At 68.6% G+C, this 18,490-nt stretch overlaps 1 protein-coding gene across 1 annotated transcript in view; it reads right to left on the reverse strand.

The window, feature by feature from the left end:
* Positions 1 to 647: 647 nt before the first annotated feature.
* The window catches only part of ADGRB1 (adhesion G protein-coupled receptor B1), a 61,896-nt gene continuing 44,053 nt past the window's right edge, over positions 648 to 18,490 (reverse strand). The window contains exons 21-30 of the mRNA XM_047783133.1: positions 18,400 to 18,469; positions 17,012 to 17,078; positions 14,918 to 15,003; positions 9,948 to 10,119; positions 7,476 to 7,571; positions 6,047 to 6,086; positions 3,188 to 3,891; positions 2,191 to 2,226; positions 1,910 to 2,014; positions 648 to 1,447 (exon numbers count right to left, since the gene is read on the reverse strand). Of these exons, the coding sequence (XP_047639089.1) occupies positions 1,250 to 1,447; positions 1,910 to 2,014; positions 2,191 to 2,226; positions 3,188 to 3,891; positions 6,047 to 6,086; positions 7,476 to 7,571; positions 9,948 to 10,119; positions 14,918 to 15,003; positions 17,012 to 17,078; positions 18,400 to 18,469 (1,574 nt within the window). The 3' untranslated portion in view covers positions 648 to 1,249. The remainder of the gene's footprint in view (positions 1,448 to 1,909; positions 2,015 to 2,190; positions 2,227 to 3,187; positions 3,892 to 6,046; positions 6,087 to 7,475; positions 7,572 to 9,947; positions 10,120 to 14,917; positions 15,004 to 17,011; positions 17,079 to 18,399; positions 18,470 to 18,490) is intronic.

Raw genomic sequence — 18,490 nt, forward strand, 5'->3', positions numbered from 1 at the left:
CGGAAGGGGCAGGCTTGGACCTGCACCTGCAGGCGTGGGGTGGCTTCAGGAGGGTTCACATTTGTCCCTCACACCTGCCCCCTTGACAGCTAAGCACGCAGGTGCCTGGGGGCAGTGGGCACGTGGCCCAAGTCCAGGCAGCCCTGCTCAGTGAGGAGGGAGGTGGGTGGGACAGGGTGATGCAGAAGCGAGCAGGGACCTGGAGGCCGTGGGCCCGCTGAGGCCAGCTGGAGGGCAGGGGCCCCAAGCTGCCGGGACTGCTCCCCTCTCCATGCCCTTGGCCCCCACAGCTCTTCCTACTGCCTCAGACAGCTTTGAAACTGCCGTCTGCTGCCTTTGTCCCTGCTGCCAGGACTCCGGGTGCAGGGAGGCAAATGCCTGCTTCTGTGGGTCTGGAGGCCCAGGAGAGGAGGGGCGGGGAGCAGGGGCCCCACCTGAGGTTTCTGCCCTGTCCCCTCACAGCACCCCTGAGGGCACGTGCCTGCAGCCTGGGGTCCAAGGCCCACGCGGGTGGATTGCTGACCCAGGCGGGACCCTCTGCCCGCCAGGGCCTCCCCTGCCCTCCCTGACCCGGGTAGAGGAACGGAGGCCACCAGAGACCACCCCCAGGCCGCCGCGGTCCCAACCTGAGTGCCACAAAGAGGACGTGGGTTTTTAATTCTTTTTATTGAAGAAAAGAAAAGGAGAGAAAAAATAGATTCCCCACCCCTGCTTCTTCCCGGAGTGGGCTTCTGGTCCTGCCCCTGGGGCGGCTTAGGTGAGAAAGGTGTGCTCTCGCCTGGGTCTGGGGAGGGGCCCCCGGCCCTGGAAGGGTGAGGGGGGCTGGCTGCTTCCCGAGGGGTGGGGGTGTCTAAAAAACAGGGCCAGGCTGGCCGGGCCAAGCAGGCTGGTCCTCTGCTGCAGCAGCTCAGGCGGGCATCCGCGATGCTGGCCGCGCCCGGCCTGGCCACTGTCCGCGGCCGCCTGTGCGCCCGCCCGCCCGCCTGCCGGGGCTGGGCCCGAGGAGGGCAGAGTCTGAGGCACCTTCAGGGCCTCCGGAGCCCTGTGTCCACTGGGGCTGCTGCCTCCTGTCCCATCTGGCTCTGGTCCCAGCACCGCGGGCCTCTGCCTGGCCGCCGTCCGAGCGCCCTGAGGCTGGGGCGCGGGCCTCGCCCGCCGCCCGCGAGCGTGTCTGCGCCCGTCCTGTGGCAGGAGCGGGCAGAGCAGCTTCCCTCCTGCGTGGCCCGGTGCGTGGCCGCCGCCGGCCCGCTCAGACCTCGGTCTGGAGATCAATGATGTCCTGGCCCACCAGCGGGATGGTGGCGCCCGACTTCTCCCACTCCACGCTCCGCAGCTCCAGCGGCGACGGCGGCAGCGGCTCCAGCTCCTTCTTCACCCACGCGGGCGGCCCGTGCGCTTTCCGGAGGCTCTCCCAGGGCCGCTTGTTGGGCGTCTGCTGCTTTTCAGGCTGCTGGCCGGCAGGCAGTGGACGGGATGGGGGCCGAGACGGGGGCAGGGGGGCGCGGGGCAGAACAGATGGCGCGTGGAGAGAAGGAGGCGGACAGTGAGGAAAGGACCGGACCGGCAGGGTGGGCGCCAGGGAGACCCCAGCACAGCCGGGGAAGCACCGGAGCGGAGGCTTTTCCCGACGGCACGGGGCGCTGGGGCGGGGCGTGGGGGTGGCTTGCAGGGAAGGGCAGCGGGAGGCAGACTCGCCCAGGCTCTTCCGCCCACCCGTCCAGACGGGACCCCAGGCACAGAGCCGTCTGCCTGCCCTGCCCCTTCGCCGTTTAGCTCGGGCTGGGTCGGGCCAGTCCTCGAGGAAGGGGGAGAGAACGGACCAGCGAGGGAGGGGGTGAAGCGGCGCGGAGGACGCGGAGAAGACAGCCTCGCTCAAGGGCTCCCACAGCCCCGCCCTTAGCCCCCAGACCTTGCTTTCCGGGCCCAAGGCCTCCTTGTCCTTCTCCGCGTGCTGCAACTTCCGGTTCAGGTCCTGGAACATGTCCTGGTGCCGCTTCCGAGTGTGCATGATTTTCTGCAGGGGGCAGGGGCAGCAAATCAGGAGGGGGGCTGTCCTGCCCTGTCCCTGCCCAGGGCAGGCTCCTGGGGACTGGCCTCCCGGTCAGGACGGGGGTCCTCCTCCCCAGCCCCCTCCCTGCCTGTCAGAAGGCCTGGGCTCAGGTGTTTGGGGCAGGAGCCACCGACACCCACCTCAAAGTCCAGTTCCGCATACCGCGACTTCCGCCGCTGTGGGGAGGAGGGTTTGTGCACATTCACAACGGGTCCCCCGACCCCAGACCCAGAGTCCCTGCCTGCGGGTGAACGAGGCAGGGACCCCTTCGCCCCGCCCACACTCGGTCCAAGCCAGGCCCTGGGAGGCACGCCTCACGGCACCAAAGCTATGGCTTTCTGTGCCCAGGCCCCTTGCTGGGCCACCCTGCCCCAGACCCAGGGCGCAGAGCTGGGAGTTCCGGGCTAAGAGGGTGGATAGAAGGAGGGGCCGCTGGGTGGAAGGAAAGAGAAGCCCGAGGCCCTCAAAGGCAGGAGCAGGTGAGCCCTGCTGGCCTCTGTGCCACCTCGAGGCCAGCTCCAGCGCTGGGCAAGGCGTCCAGCTCAGGCTGCCCAGGACACGCTTCTGGGACAGGAGACCTAGACACTGGGCTGCGGCACGGCTAGGTGGCCGTGCTGGGACTGGCTGTTGCCCACCCCTCTGCTTCCTGAGCCCCTGTGCTACAGGCTGAGCAGGGCTTGGCGGTCAAGTCTGGGTTTCGGGGTGGTCTAAGGGGGACCTGGTGCCGCGAGCGTCCACCCACACAAGGGATTAGACTCAGGCCAGCTCAGTCCAATGACAGTGTCCAGGCCGGAGCCCTCGGGCAGTGGGTGAGACCTCCAACAAGGGGGACCACCTGACAAGCGACCACGCTTGATCAGCACAGGCGCAAGCTCCCAGCCACCAGGGCCCAGCAGGGTGGGGGCGGGCTGGAGGGCTGAGAGATGCTGCCCCCTGCAGGCAGAGCCCTGCCCTCACCAGCGGGGAAGGGGAGCCCTCCCCTGCACAGGCCTGACCCCTCCTGGCCAGGGGACTCATTCCCACGGGAGTGAGGCAGGGTGCCGGCTTCTGGCGGGCCGGAGACCGAACCCGCAGCGCCCGTCCCTGCCGGCTAGCCCCCCCCCCCCCCGCCCCGGCCCCTCCTCTTGCTGCCCTCACCTCCAGGGAGCTCACGGACAAGGTGGACACATTCTCGTTCTTGGTCCCGGCCCCAGCGCTGGGCCCTGGGTGGGCCGTGGGCTCCCCAGACTCCCCCAGGCTGGAGGGCGCCGGCTCCAGGGCGGGAGGCGGGGGCAGAGGCTGCTGGGGGGGCGGAGGCGGCGGGGGCGGGGGCGGCGGGGGCTGAGCGGGGGGCGCCTCGGGCGGCCCCCCGGGGGGCTGGCGGGAGGGGGGGCTGCGGGCCGGGAGCCCGGCGTCGGGTGCCATGTTGAGGTGGATGAGGCGGGTCTGGGGCATCTGGTCGATGTGGATGCTGTACTTGGGCTCCTCCTGGGGCTTGGGCCGCAGCGTGGCCGTGGCCGTGGGCAGGATCACGTAGCTCGTGTCCAGGGCCTTCTCCTGGGCCCGGCTCAGCTCCGAGTCCAGCTTCTTGAAGATGTCCCCGTCGCCAGCAAAGGACGACTTGGGCGCCCGGTCCTTCTTGAGGGTCAGCGAGTGGTTGGGGAAGTCGGGCAGGGGGCCGCCCGGGCAGCGGGGGGAGCCGTGCAGGTGCAGCTTAGACACGTTGGCCGGCAGGCTGTTGAAGTGGGCGGGCGCCGCCTTGGCGTGGGCCAGCTTCAGCTTCTCCTCCTCGGGCATCGCCGGCCGCTTGAGCGTGCCCGTGATGGTGGCCGTGCGGCAGGCTGCGATGTCCTTGTTTAGCACTGTGGGGACGGGCGTGGGGTCAGGGCGGCCGGAGCCAGGGAGCGCCCGGTCCCCCTTGGCGTGACCTGCTGGCCCATCTTGGTCCCCACCCCCGGGTCCCATGCATTCCTCTGTCCTCTCAAATGGGGCTGGCACACAGGAACCTGTCTGGCCTCCCCTCAAGAGGACAGACGACCCCCACCCAGAGCAGCCGGGAAGGGTGGGCGAGGGGCGGCCCAGGCCAGCAGGCAGTGTCAGGACACGGCCCCTCGCTGCACGCAGCAGCGTCGGCCCCCGGGGCGAGCCACTCTCTCTCTTCCGCTCAGCTGGTGGGGGACGCCTTCCTCCACCCCTGACCTGGGCTCCAGCTTGCCCCCGCCAGTCAGCTCAGCCCGCAGAGTCCGGAGCTGCAGCCCAGCAGCCCTCGGCCCACTCAGGACCCCATCCTCCGGACACCTGCTTGGCGGCAGCACCCGCCCCGCCCTGGCCGGAGGCACGGGCTCCTGCGTCACGACCTTGCCCAGCCGGCAGACACCAGTGCTTACCAGCTGCTTCTGGCAGCCCCTCCTCGGCACACACCCCCAAGCTGCCCAGGCTGATGGTCACCTGCCTGCCCTGGCCTTCCTCCTCCGGCACCCTGAGAGCCACGGCGGGCGGGTCCCTTCTCTTCTCTACCCTCTGGAGACCAACACCAGCACCCCGGCCTGCTCGGCCCCCCACCCCGGCCACACAGCCCAATGGACCTAGGGCCTCCCTGCCACACCGGCCCCCCAAGGGACAGGGAAGGCCTGCTCCTGGTTGCCTCTCCCCTGCACGTCCTCCCCTCCAGCCGGTCACCTAGGGCCTCATGGCCACGGGGGAAGTCGTCCTGTGCACCTGTGGGGGCCCCCACCCTCCCTGTGCCCGCCCGGGCAGGTCCCTACCCTCCATCCACTCAGCAGCTGGCTGCATTTGTGGCCCCCACCTACAGCTGCCAGCTACCTGCTGCTCTCAAGGCCACGGGCCAGACTGGGCCAGACACCAAGACTGGAGGCTCAGAGAGGCTAGTACCCCACAAACTGCACCCCCAAGTCTCAGGGTCACCTCTCCTCTCAGGAAGGTTGGCTAGTGCACATGAGACTAAGATGAGGGAGGAAGGGCGTGCTCTGTTCACCTCCCGTTCAGCCCAACCCAGAGGTCACCTCCTCAAGGAAGCCTTCCTGGGGCCCACCCAGCAGCAGCTGGCAGTCCCCCCGGCCCGGGCTCCTCCCCACGGCTCTCTCTAGAAAAGACGCTCCTTGAGCATCTGCCCAGCAGTGGGTCCTCTGCCCCCCACCACCTTTCACTGCCCCAAACATCGGGCTCACTGAACAAAGACACCCGGACAGCTTCCTTTCATTGGGTAACTGATGCCTTTTCGCACTTGTTTCCAGGAAGCTCACCACTAGCCCAGGGCTCAGTGGGGAGTTCTTTTCACCGTTTCCTTCCTGCTCCCTGCTCCTGATGTCCCTCTGACCAGAAGTCTCGACCAGCCCCTCCTCCACGGTTGGATTATATCAGCAGAGAAATGAAGGCGACACGGACATGGACCTGGGGCGGGGCGGGGCGGCGGTGGGCAGGGGAGAGGGGGCAGGGCAGTCCCGGTCCCACTGGGCTGGCCCGGCCTAACTGCCCCTCCAAGGAGGATGGAAGCAGAGATGAGAGGGTACATGGGTGCTGAGTTCCGGGGCACGCCGAGGTCTGGGGGTGATGAGGTCTAGGGGTGTGGAGGCCTGGGGGGTGCTGAGGTCTGGGGGTGATGAGGTCTGGGGGATGCGGACGCCTGGGGGTTGCCAAGGTCTGGGGGTGCTGAGTCTGGGGTGTCCTGACAGAGAGAAGCGGGCCAGGGCTGGGGCAGGGAGCCCCCAGACGGTTCTCTCCGGCGCTGACGTCCCTCACACCTGAGCCCCAGAAGAGTTTTCTGGAGGCATCCACTCCTGCCCCGCAGACCCTGCCGGCAGCCTCAGGGGAGGGGTGGGGGATGGGGGGTACACAGGCAGCTGGTGGGGGGCCTAGGCTGTGGTCAAGCCGCGTGGCTGGGGGCGGGATGAAGACGGACGAATGAGCAGACAGACAGACACACAGATGCGTGGAGAAGAGAAAAGCAAGTGGGCCCTGGCGAGGGCCACCTGTCGCTCTCACCTGTCAGGCGCTCACCTGATCTACAGGCCAGATCCACGTCCTTCTCAAAGTCGGTCTGTAAGACAGAGACAGGCGGTGAGGCCGTGGGGCAGGGGGGCGGTGCACGCGGCCCGCAGGATGGGAGGGGGCCTGGGGCTGCAGCTGCCCCCCGCCCCCGCAGGGCGTGTGCAGGGGTGTGCATGCCCGCTCCTGAGGGTTAAGGGCATCCACACGCTCAGGGATGCTCTGTGCGTGTGCGTGCACACGTGTGTGTGTGTTCTCCCCCGAGGTGTCTGTGGATTGGCCACAGCTCCCTCACACACTTGGCCCGAGTCCCTCCAATGGGACAGGACATGTGGGGGCCCCACACCAGAACCCCCTGCTGCCCGGCCACCACCGCTGATACACTGGGGTGGGGGACAGCCCCACGTCACCCTTTTAGTCCTCACCGCAGCCCAGGGGATGGGGAAGCGGAGGCCGGCTGGCCCAGGAGCGGCAGGGCGGGGCTGGGACACAGAATCTAATGCCCTGGAGCAGTGGCCATGGTTCCTGCTGCAGCACCTGCCCAGCCCAGATGCGGGGGGCAGTGGAAATGGGGGACCTCGGCCTTGCCCTAAGAGCTCGGTGGGTCGGGGAACACAGCTCAGGCCACTCCAGGCTGGCCCGTGGGCTTCTCCAGGGCCTTAGTCCAGCATGGACGTTCCTTCCCGGAGAACGCAGAGGTCAGGTTGGTGGGAAACCACAAAGTCCTCCCTCGGTATCAGACCAAGAGTGTCCGGGGGAACCCAGGACCTGGCTTCCTCCCCCTCTGGGCCCCTGCCTCACCCGGAACCCGCTGAAGCCTCCTGGAGGCTGGCCACTGGCCTCTGCTGAGGCCCTGCCCGTGACCCTCACCATTGGCACCCACGGCTGCCAGCCACTCGCTGGCCTTCAGGAGCACCGCCAACTTGCCAGGGGGCACCCAGCAAGCAGCAGGCACCAACGATAGCACGGAGAATTCATCCAGAGCGTCCCCAAGGTCTGAGTAGGTGGCCAGATGGGAGTCAGGGAGGGCTCCCTGGAGGAAGTGACAGCTGCAAAGTGGGGCTGGGTGCTGTGTGTCATGCCAGAGGACCAGGGCATCAGGGCCTTAGAGGATGTGGTTGAGGACAAGGCCACAGCCGGGCAGGGGTTAGGGGACCGGCCCAGGCCTGTCCTGGCCGGAGGGCAGTGAGCGGTGTGGAAGGCCTGTGGACGGGGGCGGGGGCCGAGATGACGGCCGAACCCCCAGAGGGTGCTGCCAGAGGGTGCGGGCGGATGCACCATGGGGCGGATGCCAGCCCTGCCCACTCATCAGCTTGATCCTGCTCACCCCCCAGCCCCCGGACGCGGGGTCTCACCTCGGCGAGCCTCAGTTCCCCAACCTCGAACCGGGCTCGGAGGCCCTGCTAGTGAGGCCGAGGGGAGATGCCCATAGGAGCCCTACCATGAGCTGGGCGTGGCCGTTCTGCAAGGAGCCCCCCGAGTCCCCGTTGCCCTCCTCCTGGCGATCCACCACGCGGCACTTCACAGCGTCCTGGACCTGGGGCGGGGAGGGCAGAGGAGGCCGTCAGGGGCCGCCAGCACCCACGGTCACCATGCCAGGAGGGCGCAGTTCCTACCGCCAGGGCAGCATCTCAGGAAGGGGCAGCCCTGCCCGGATCCTCGGGGGCCCTCGTGCCGTGGAGAAGGGCCTGCAGTGTCCAGGGGTGCAGGGCACTCACGAGGGCACAGGCTGCTCTGCCAGTGGAGAGAGGGCAGCAGCCAGGAAGCCTCACCAGCAGCAGCCCAGGCCCAGCCCTCCTCTGACCTCTGAGAGTCTCTCTCTGCCCCTTCTGAGGTAAGAACTCAAACCACGGGCCACAGGCCCTCCTGGCCGGAACTGTCGGTAGGGGCCACCATTGCCTTTCAAGGGTCACTTGGTGTCCAGATCTGTCCCGCGTCACCACAGCCTGAACGTCCCCAATGTCCGGGGCAAGCTGGGGTCACGAGAGCAGCACCTCCTCCAACGGGAAGTGGATCATGACGGCTTCGGACCTTCCAGAAGGGACAGAGCGGATGGCTCCGAGCGAGGAGCCACAGCTGGCACTGCCACCTGCCGCTGACAGTGCCAGGTGCTGGGGGCCGTGGTGAGCAGAGCGCCTGCCCAGGGGGAGCTGATGCTTCCAAGGCCGCGGAGGGAAGTGAAGGGGAGATGAACAAAGGTGCTGGCAGAGAAGGCTTCCTGGAGGAGGTGTCCTGAGCGAGGGCGGGGAGAGCTGGCAGGAGGGGCTCAGCAGACCTACCGTGGGCCTGTCCCTACTCAGCCCGGCCACTGAGCTTGGGCTGCTGTGATGACTCAGCGAGTCCAGGGCACCACAGCTGCACAGCCAGTCAAAGGCAGGGCCGGGGCCTCGCCGGCCTCTGAGCCACTGATACGAGCCGGAGCTGGACCTCCTGGAGGCCCCGCGTCCCCACTCTGCTCCCCACGGTGACCCAGGCTCTGCCCTCGCAGATGAGGTCTCTGCCAGAAGGTCCCACGCCCACGGGGCGGGCCTCTGCCTGCCCCTCCCGGCCTGACGCCCCAGCGCGGCTCCCACAGCACCCCCGAGCTGGCCCAGGGGGCAGGGCCCTGAGCGCGGCCCCCACACGTGGACCCTGGAGCTTACAAAGGGCCGAGGGGGAAGTCCAGCCCGGTGTCCTCTGGCCCGTCCCCTGCGAGCGAGCATGGGTCTCTGTCCCCGTCTCCTGCTGGAGAGGACCCTCGGGGCGCCTAGCTCCCGGGATCGCGCTGTGGGCACCCCGAGCCCCTTCTCTGACGGGCCCTCCTCCATCCGCGCCTCCCGCTCTGCATCGGGGGCCCTTTGAGGTCCACCTTCGAATTACCATCCAAGTCCCACCCCCTCTCCTTTCAGTGGCCTGTGTGTTACTGTATCTCCGGAGCTTTGCCGTCTCTGCTCTTGTAGTTTTAATCCCTACAGGCCCCTTCCATCCTCAGGATGCTCCTTTGTCACAGCTGCTGCTCGTTTCACAGAGGCTGCGTTGGGGCCAAGAGCCTCGGTCACACCACACCCGGGACAGCAAGCTCCACGCCGGCCTGGGGCCGCCGGTCTGTGCTCGGCAGGCCGGTGGCGTCTCCCCGGAGCTGTGTCCTGAGCCTCCCCAAGGCAAGAACGCCGGGGGCGCATGCAGGGGCTGGGCCGAGGAGGGCACTGACGTGGGGTCCGTGAGGTCGCTTCCTCCTGGTGGCTCCGCGGCCCCAGCACTGCTGTGCGGTGGCTTTTCCGGGGGAGGGTCTTGTCAGGCCCCGGGAGGGGGCTTAGACGTGCAGGTGGGGGCAGTGTTTCCGCGTCAGAAGCGTGGGCCTTCACCCCGCGGTCTTTCCTGGGGTGTGGCCCCGGCGCTGGCCCCGTGGATGCGGGGGCTCCGTGGGGGCCTGGGTGGGCAGTGCTGCCTCGGCGGACAGGTGACCATCCTTCCGCTCCCGACCCCCGCAGTGTCCCGGGACGTCCCGACCTGGCGGCCCTGGGCTGCCCTGTGCTCCTCGCCACGCTCCACACGCCCCGAAGGGGGCGCCTCCACGTCAGACGCACATTTTATTCACATTTCCAGCCCCCAAGGGGCACGTGCCCTTAATCCTTTGCTACCAGCTGGGGACAGTCAGGCTTAGAAGATCAGATCAGAAGATGCCAAAACGGGAGCCTCAGCTGCCACACGAGCTGTTCCCAGCTCCAGCGGCCCCCACTGCCCTGGAGCCCACGGCCCCCCCTCCGTGGGGTCAGCCCCCGGCGGCACCCGGGCTTCTGGAAGCTGCGGCGTTAACAGAGGACCGTCCCCGGCAGCCCCGCCAGAGCGTCAGTGCCAGGGCGGCCGCCCCTCCCCACTCGTGACCTCCCAGAACCTTCCCGCTGCGGGCGGCCGGGCGCCCTCGCCAGCCCACCTCTCTGCGCAGGATGCAGTGCACCATGACGATGACGAAGCCCTCCAGCGAGTCGAAGACGGCGAAGAGGATCTGGAAGAGGGCGGACCGGCGGTCGGTGACGGCGAGCACGGCCGACATCCAGGTCAGCGCCAGCAGCGGCAGCACCACGCAGGAGCTCCACAGCGAAGCCCTGGGGACAGAGCGGCGGGCGGCGCCATCAGGGCGGCCCTGGGCCCCGCTGCCTGCCCCCCGCCCTGGGAGGGCACACCCAGGCTGGCACCTGGTCTCAGCCCACCTCCCTCCCTCTCCCTGGGCCCCCCCCTGCCCCCGGCTGGGCCTGCCGCCCTGGGTTGCCCCCTCTCCCCTGGGCCTGGCCCCTCGGACACCCCCTCCTGCCCAGCTCCCCGCCTCCTCTTCAGGCGGCAGGGTTCTGCCAGCAACAGCCCCAGCCCCAGGGCCCCCAGGGCCTTGGGGGCCTCGGCAGGGTGGCCCCAAGGGGCGGGGACCAGGGAGGGGAGTCACACTGGAAGTGGGGGAGTGGCCGGGGGAAGTTTCTCTTCCCAGGGCCCTTGGGGCACCAGCCTGCTGACCCCCCCCCCCAGCGCCAGAACTGCAAGATGGCCAGAGGGAGGGCGCTGACTAGGCGTCTGAGCTCTGCACGGAGGGAGGAGGGGGCGGGGGACCAGAGAACGCCTGGCGGGGAAGTGAGGAGGGGGTCTGTGAGCGGAGGAGAAAGATGACAGACAGGGCCAGGCGGGAGGAACGGGGCGCACAGACAGACAGAAGACAGACAGACAGGAACAGGAACCCCAGGCTTCCTCCTCTTGGCAAACCCTGCTCTGCCCACCCCAGGGGAGGAGCTGCCTCGGCTCAGACGCCTTCGACCCTTCCTCCAAGGAGCCCTCTGGGAGCCCCCCGCGGCAGGCGTCCCCCTGCAGCCCGGCCCCTCCCTGCACCCCCACAGGCTACAAGCCTCTCTCCTCTCTGCACAGGAGGGACGCCGTGCCAGTCAAAGAGCTGCTGTGGGGACAGAAAGTGCCCGCAGGATGCCTGCCACCTGCCCCGACTCCACTCGCAGGGCCACGTGGCCTGAGGACCACAGCCCTGAGCTCTGCCCCTGGGCGGGTGACGGCCCCAGAGGGGCCAGGGCGTCAGGACGCCTGCCCCCCACCCCTGCCGTGGGTCACCCTGGTCAAAAGGAGACACAGAAGCAGAATGGTGGCGGGGGGGGGGGGGGCGGGTACCAAGGAAGGAGATGGGGACACTGACGTGGCAGGAGAGAGGAGGGCTCCAGCCAGGTCAAGGACCCCGAACCAGCGGGGCCTCGGCAGGGGGGGCCAGGGCTCAGCCTAAACTGCACTCTGTTCCCTCCTCCCTCTCTGGCCTGGCTCAGCGAAGCCACTGCCCCTACAACGGACGCTCTGCAAGGCGCTCGGCCCCACGGGGTCCAGGGTCACCGCCCTCGTCGGGGCACAGCGGCCACACCCGCCTCCTCAGGCCTCCATGTCCTCCTCCCCCCCCCCCAGCTGGCCTCTGGGACCCGGGTTCCCCATCCCAGGCCCTGCCCCATGTCTCCCCCACGATGGAGCCTCTAATCCTGGCCCCCCAATGCTTTCCCCAGCCCAGAGCACAGCTTCCGGCCCTCTGCCCGGTGGCCCAGCCCAGACCCGAGAGTCACCCTGAAGCACCCCCACCCCTCTTCCCCTGAGCGCAGCACGGGCTTCGGAGCAAGACCCCACAGACCCTCCCTTGCCTCCCCTTCCAGGGCCCTGCTGACCCCCCGGCCGCCGCTGCCTGGCACAGAGGACGAGTGGGCCGGGCGGAGACCTCCCGGGCTGGGTACCGGCACCTGCAGGCTTTCCTCCTTCCGCACCTGCCGGGCCGCACCTGTTGGCACAGGCCTGTAAGAGGGGCCGAGCACGTCCACACCCCCGCGATGGCGGCCTCTCCCCGGCCTGGGCCTCAGCCGCCCACCACGGAGGGTGGGCCCCCCTACGTCTGAGCAAGGGTGGCAGAGCCTCCCCCACTGAAACTTCTCATCCCGCCCCCTGTGAGTCACTGTCCCTCAGCCGAGGCCTGGCATTTACAGCCCAGAGCTGCAGCCGCAGGCAGATGGCGGGGGCTTGGGGACCGGTAAATTACGCAGATGCCTGCAGCCTAGCCTCTGCAGCTTCTGAAGCGTCTCTGCGGAGGGCCTCTGGGAGGGGCCGGGCAGGTCCAGCCCCCGCAGTGCCACTATCTTCCCCCTGGAAAGTCAGCTGCTCCCGGGGGGAGGGGCTCCAAGCGTGGACAGAGGTGGGAGACAGGCAGGGGCTGCCTCTGACTTTCCCGTGACCTTGCAGCGGACGCCCCCTCCCCCCAAGGCTCTCACAAGGCACAGCCCCAGGCAGCTGAAGCGGTGCCCCCCCACCCCCCAGAGCCTGCAAATAAAAGACAGGCCAGCCAGGCAGGGCATCTGGGCTGTGGATCTGGCCTGAAGGAGCAGAGCGGCCTGCACACCGCGCCCTCCCCCCGCAGAGGTTTCTGGCTCTGCCAGGCGGATCCCTGGCCCGGAACCGTGTCCAACCCACAGGCCCCTGAAATCCCCGGCTCCACGGCTGAGCTCGGGAAGCAAACACAGGAGGGTCCCAGGGGTCCTGTGTGTCTGGGGACAAGATGACCCAGAAGTTCGCATCCACGGAGCCAAAGTCCCTCCGGATGTCGCCCCCACCCCAGGGCCCCAGCCGCACTGCCCCTGCCCTGCTCACAGCGCCCCCTGCAGCAGACAGCCCGCCGCCCCGAGCGCGTCCTGCTTCCACAGCCACACCTGCCTCTCACGTTCACGTTCACACGCACGGCCACACGCGCACACGCTCACAATCCTCTCGCACAGCCACACCCTCTCCTACGCTCCTGGAGCGCTGTGGCCCCAGCACCGCCACACACTGACGACGGCCCCCAGTGGATGGTGTTCCTGTGGCCACACATGCCCACGAGGAGGAGGCCCTGGAGGATGGGGGGGGGGGCACTGGCCAGGGCGGTGGGGGGGGCAGGGCGGGTGGCCAGAGTGGGGGAGGCCGGGCAGGGGCTGCCTAGGACCCCAGAGTGGATGGCAGGGACGACAGGAATGACAGAAAAAGCTGGAAACGAACAAAATCTAACTCGGGAGAGCAGAGCCCGGCGGGCGGGGGTGCGAGGCACTAACATGGCATTACTGGCGGCTTCCGAGGCGGCGGCGGCCGCGGGGAAGGCTCCACACTCCGCACATGTGAGGACGCGCCCGAGGGGGGCCGGGGGCAGCGGACTGCAAGCGAAATTAAAAGGCTGAAACGAAAGCAAAACTGTTCTCGTGGAAACCAGAGGGAGGTGGGTCAGGGCAAGGGTCCGGCCTGAGGCTCCGCGGGTGGGGTCGGGTCCGAGGGGGCGGGCGGGGGGGTGGGGGGAGGCTCCAGGGTGGGGCACGGATGGGAGGACAGGGTCCTGGGGGCTACGGGCGGGGGGGGGTGCTGGGGCCTCTCTCCACCTGAGGCGCCCAGAGCCCGATGGGGAGAGCTGGGCCCGGGGCCGTGGCTGCACACGGCCGGCCCGAGGCGACGGCAGGCTGGTACCGCGTGTGTCCGTGTCCAGCTGAGGGTGACGCTATCTGCCCACATCCACACAAAGAAGCACAACACCTGGTCGAGGCCACTGTCCCTCCCCTCTGGTCCCCTCACATCCGGTCTGACCACACGCCGCCCCAGCCAAGGAGCAAGGGATTCGCCCGACGGCCAACGAGGGCATCTGTGAGCGGCCTGGGCAGTGGCCTCCTGCAGGCCCTGTGCGCGTGGACACAGAACGTGTCCTGCTTAGGCAGGCTCTGAGCCAGGGCACGGCGACCTGGGACGGGGCCCACAGGGCAGGAGGCCGCTGGACACACTAGTTTCCAACCTAGCCCCAGCCTGACCCGGCTCCAGCCCCGCTCCACCAGCCACTCTCTTGCCTCCACTTTGCTCTGCTCGGCTGTGAAATGGGAACAAAACCAGACCCCGCCTAAGGGTTGCAGCCGAAAGCGAACGAGAACCAGGCAGCCCAGGCTGGGTGAGGGCACCGTGTGCACCCAGACCTCCCCAGCCCGGGAAGCACGGTTCCAGGAGCGTGTGGGTGCCCTGCGTGTTCTGGGCCAGGCCGGGGCGAGGCCTGCCAACCCCACCTCACAGAGACGAGGCCTGGGGGGTGCGGGACCCAGGCCAGGCCCCCGGCCACCATGGGCTCCCCAGCCACCTGCCTCCTGAGAGCAGGTTTCCAACCAGGACAGAACCCACTACGGGGAAGGTTTCCTGACGCTTCTGCTCATGGGGAAAAGCAAGAGCGGGAAGAGGGGGCGGGAGACAGACAGACAGACACGGAGCAGGACGGGCGTGGGGGGCGGGTGGGGACCCTCACACAGACGCCAGCCAGGGTGAAGCGAGGGGGGCTCGGGGTGTCGGGCAGGAGAGGGGGGCTGTTGCAGCCCTCGGTTGGCCCCTAAGACGCTGGGGCTTCCTGGTCCTGGCAGCCAGAGCAGCACCCACCCAAGCACGCCCTCCCCTCCGGGGCGGGTACCACAGCCCTGGGCCCCGGGCCACCTGCAGTGCTGTGTGCCCTCTAGCCAGGCACTGCCCCCTCTGAGTGCAGGCTCCCCAGGCAGGAGGAATATCCACACTTGCTGAAGGCACCACAGGGAGGGGCAGGCCACGACTTGGCGCAGGGGCCACGCAACCCCACGGGAGGGGGAGCCAGGAGCCCTCACACCACTCGGGGTGGGGAGGGCAGACGGGGTCTCCCAAAACAATCTGTTTGCCCATTTCTGAGCCCTTACGGGTCCCTGCCCTGTCACACGCCAGATGGAGACCCCGAGGCACACAGCCAGGCGGGGCTGGCACGCAGGCCCCCCCGTGCCTCCGCTCCCCCAGAGGCCTGGCGGGGGCGGGGTGGGGGCGCTGGGTCTCTGGACCCGAGGTGGGGCGTGGCCGCGGCTGCCCCCGTCCTACCCTGCCCGCTCCTTCAGCTTCTTGTCCGTGATGCCGTCTTTGGACACGAGCTTGTTAAACACCAGGATGCCGATCACCATGTTCACCTGCGGGCAGGGAGGGCGGGTGTGGGCACGGCCGGCCTGGGCCCCGCGGCGCCACCCCGGGCGGCACCCGCGCCCACGCTGGGTCAGGAGAGGCGCTCCAGGGAGCAGGCGAAGCCATCTGGGGCTCCGCCCAAGCTCTCGTCCCTTCCTCCTGCCCTCTCCTGCCAAGCCGGGCGTCAGGTGGGCTTCTCCGTGCTTTGTGGTCCGTGCCCGCCCCCCATCGGGCTGGGCACTGCAGCTTTAAGCCTCCCTCGGACGGGTCCTGGGGCGGCTGCACGGACCAGCCCAGGCCCAGCACCATCCCACCGTGGTCAGCAGCAGTTTGGGGGCTGGGGTTCCATCTGGGGTGGAGGCCAGAGGTCAGAGGTCGGGCTGGGGTCCTGGCAAGCCTATCCCTGCCCAGAGTGGGGCTGACCAGGGCAGTGGAGCTCGAGAGCAGGCTGGCGGCACTACACTGCTGAGGCGCTCTTCCTGCTCAGACCACAGAAGGGACCCCAGCGGACCTCCAGTCCAGCCGCCGCCCACGCCAGGCTCGCCCATGCCCCCTCCTTGGCCTCCCTGCTCCTGCCTCCCACACAGGGAGCTCGCCCCGCTCGGCCTGATCTGGTTCTGCCGGTGGCTGCGCTGCCCACCCCCCACAACCCCGGCAGCCCCTCAGACCTTCCCTTGGGGCCACCACCCCACAAGCATCTTCCCCAAAGGCTATTGCTGGGCACCTGCCCTGTCCCCGGGCGTCCCCGCCACCCATCTCCTCCGTGGCCTACAGAGCCTGGCCTCCCCTTTCCTCTGGCCTCCTCTGCTGGCGGGGGGGGGGGAGGGGGGCCTCCGGCTCATGGCCCTGCCCTCAAGGGTCCCCACCTCGAGCCTCTACTCTGCTGAGAGGCAGCCTGACCCCCAAACACGTCCCTGCACTTCGGGGACCCTGGGACTCCATGGATCCCTGGACCCATGACCCTGGGCCCAGAGGTCCAGGGAGGCCAACTCCCCAGGGCTCCACAGCTCGGAGAGCTCTCGGCTGCAACACAGCCTGGCCCTGCATCCCCCCACCCCCACCCCCGGCGGAAGCGGCTTTCCTCGATGGCCTCATTTTCTGACTCGGTTGGGGCAGGGGAGGGCAAGACACGGGGTGCTACCACCCTGCCTGTGGCAGGCTCTGTGTCCCGCCCCACGTCACCGGAGGAGGCCACAGAGTCAGGACGTTTCCCCCGCCCAGACATCCCCACCCCCACGTCTGCTGGGGCGCCTGCCCAACAAGGCCCAGCCCACTCTCAGCACACCAGGAGTAAAGGGACTGGTTCTGGCTGGGACCATGGGGAGAGGCCCGTGGATCCTGCACGGACCCCACCCGCCCCCAGCTCCCCGCCCCGGATGCCCCGGGCTTCACTCTTCTCTGCCACGTCCAGCCTGTGCCCGAGCTCCTGGGGCCTGACAACGAGACGGTGTGACCTAGCCTGGATGGCAGGACTCTGCAGGCGTGCTGCCCTTTCTTAGGGGCAGGAGGGCGGGGGGGTGGGGATGAGACAGGCTCAGAGCCAGGCCCAGCAGAGGCCATCGATCTGAACTTGGCAAACCCCCAGCCTCCGCCTGCTCATCCACAACCCGGGACAACACCTCTGCGCACACGGCAGTCTCTCACCCCCCACGGCTCGGACATGGGGAAGTGGGGACAGCAGAAAGGGAACCGCTGAGGGCCAGGTCAGGGGAGGTGCTGCTGCGCCCTGCTGCCTGGTGGTCCACCTGCCCACCTGCTCTCACCCTAGGGTCACTCACTCGCCACACCCGCAGGTCCACAGCGGGTGCCCAGCAGTCAGGCAGGCTGAGCTCAGAGAAACACAAGGCCGCTTGCCAGCCCTGCCCAGCCTCCGCACCCCTGCGGCGGGTCAGGGGCCTGTGGATGCCACCCACCCCTGGCCACCAGGGTGACCGCGATGCGGAAGTGGGTACGGCCCAAGGCCCAGCCTGGGGGAGGTGAGGGGCTCGGCCTGGGATGACGGGGTGGGGTCAGTACCAGCACGACGGCCGCAGCCGGTCCCACGAAGGCGTAGAGCAGTCCCCCCTCCAGCGAGAGCCAGCAGCTGGGGAGGGAAACGGCTGGTGAGCTGGGGGCTCAGGCCCCTCTGCTCACAGAGTGAGCACCACCGGCTGCCCCGAGGGCAGGTGTGCTGCTGATACATGGCAGGAGGAAGCCAGGACACGTGCACGATTCATTCTTTAGTTTCCGAGCCTGCGGGAGCCCCCAGGCAGCTCACGGGAGAAGCTCAAGGAGGAAGGAGCGGCCCGGAGCAGAGGGCCGCACGGCAGAAGGCTGGGCTGCCAGATGACGATGCCCGACTGTCCCTCTTCCCCAACACCCCCAGGCCTGGGCACCCCAACTCGCCTCACAGACCCTCCCGACTCTCACGTGCCGCCGTCATCTCCTGACACGATGCCAAAACGCCAGGCTGGGCCCTGGCCTGGACTTGCCCCTGCCCACTCTGCCTCGGCCCCGGGGCCTCTGCTCCCATGGGACCCCAGCCGTCCTCGGCCACCTGCCCACACTCACTCCCCCAAACCTCCTGGACACGGCCCACGGCGGCCCACAGGAGCCTTAAGCCCAAAAGGACCCCTTCACTTTCTGCAGGTGCCATTTCCTCCTCCCTGAGCTTTCTGGGCCATGCTGTCTGCCAAACGAACTCCTCTTCATCCTTCAGAACCCCACTGTAACATCCCGTCCCCTCCCGACCCGCCCTGGGCCCAGCGGGCCAGGTGCTCCTTCCTCTCAGCTCCGTGCTTCCTTCCCAGTACTCACCCCCCGGGTCCTCAGCAGTGTCGGGGGGATGTCCCAGGGCCTGGCCACGTCCCGTCCCCCTGGGCTCTGCAGCACGTTGGGCCCACTCGTTGGCCGTCCCTCCTCCCGCCTCTCTCTGCCCTGCTCTCGCCCACGTCCAGGCACGGTCCTGGCCTCACTTTCTCTCCCCACGCCCGGCCTCCAGAATAACCCCCAGCTTCCTGGCCTGGCGTTCGAGGCCCTTGGACTTGGCCCAGACAACCCTTTGGGGCCTGAGTCAGGCTTTGTCTGCCACCTGCCCTGCCCTCCCCAGGGGTGTGTTTAGCCCTCTTGTCACCACACTCACGCAGGACTGGGTACCCCTATCCTGCAGATGGGCAGAGAGGCTCTGAGGGGCTAAGGAGTCTGCCCCAGGCCACGGAAGGAGGATGTGGGGGCTCCAATGGCGCCAAGCCCCGTTTCCCTGCCCCCGCTGTCCATGCCGATGGGAGGAGAGGGCCCCCGTGCTCTCCCAGCCCTGGCTCTCTCATCTGGGAGATGGGTGCCCAGCCAGCCCTCACCTTCTAGGGCGGTGGGAGGGTCTGGGAGCCGTGTGGCCTCCGCCACGTGCCCACCCCGCCCCGACTCACTAGTGCATGGTGCTGTACCCTCTGGCCTTGGTAAATCCCACAGAAATGGCCACGACCAGCGCAGGGAGGCCTGCAGCGAAAGAGAAAGAGA

The sequence above is a fragment of the Phacochoerus africanus genome, chromosome 6 (genome assembly GCF_016906955.1).
Source record: "Phacochoerus africanus isolate WHEZ1 chromosome 6, ROS_Pafr_v1, whole genome shotgun sequence".
NCBI classification, from domain to species: domain Eukaryota; kingdom Metazoa; phylum Chordata; class Mammalia; order Artiodactyla; family Suidae; genus Phacochoerus; species Phacochoerus africanus.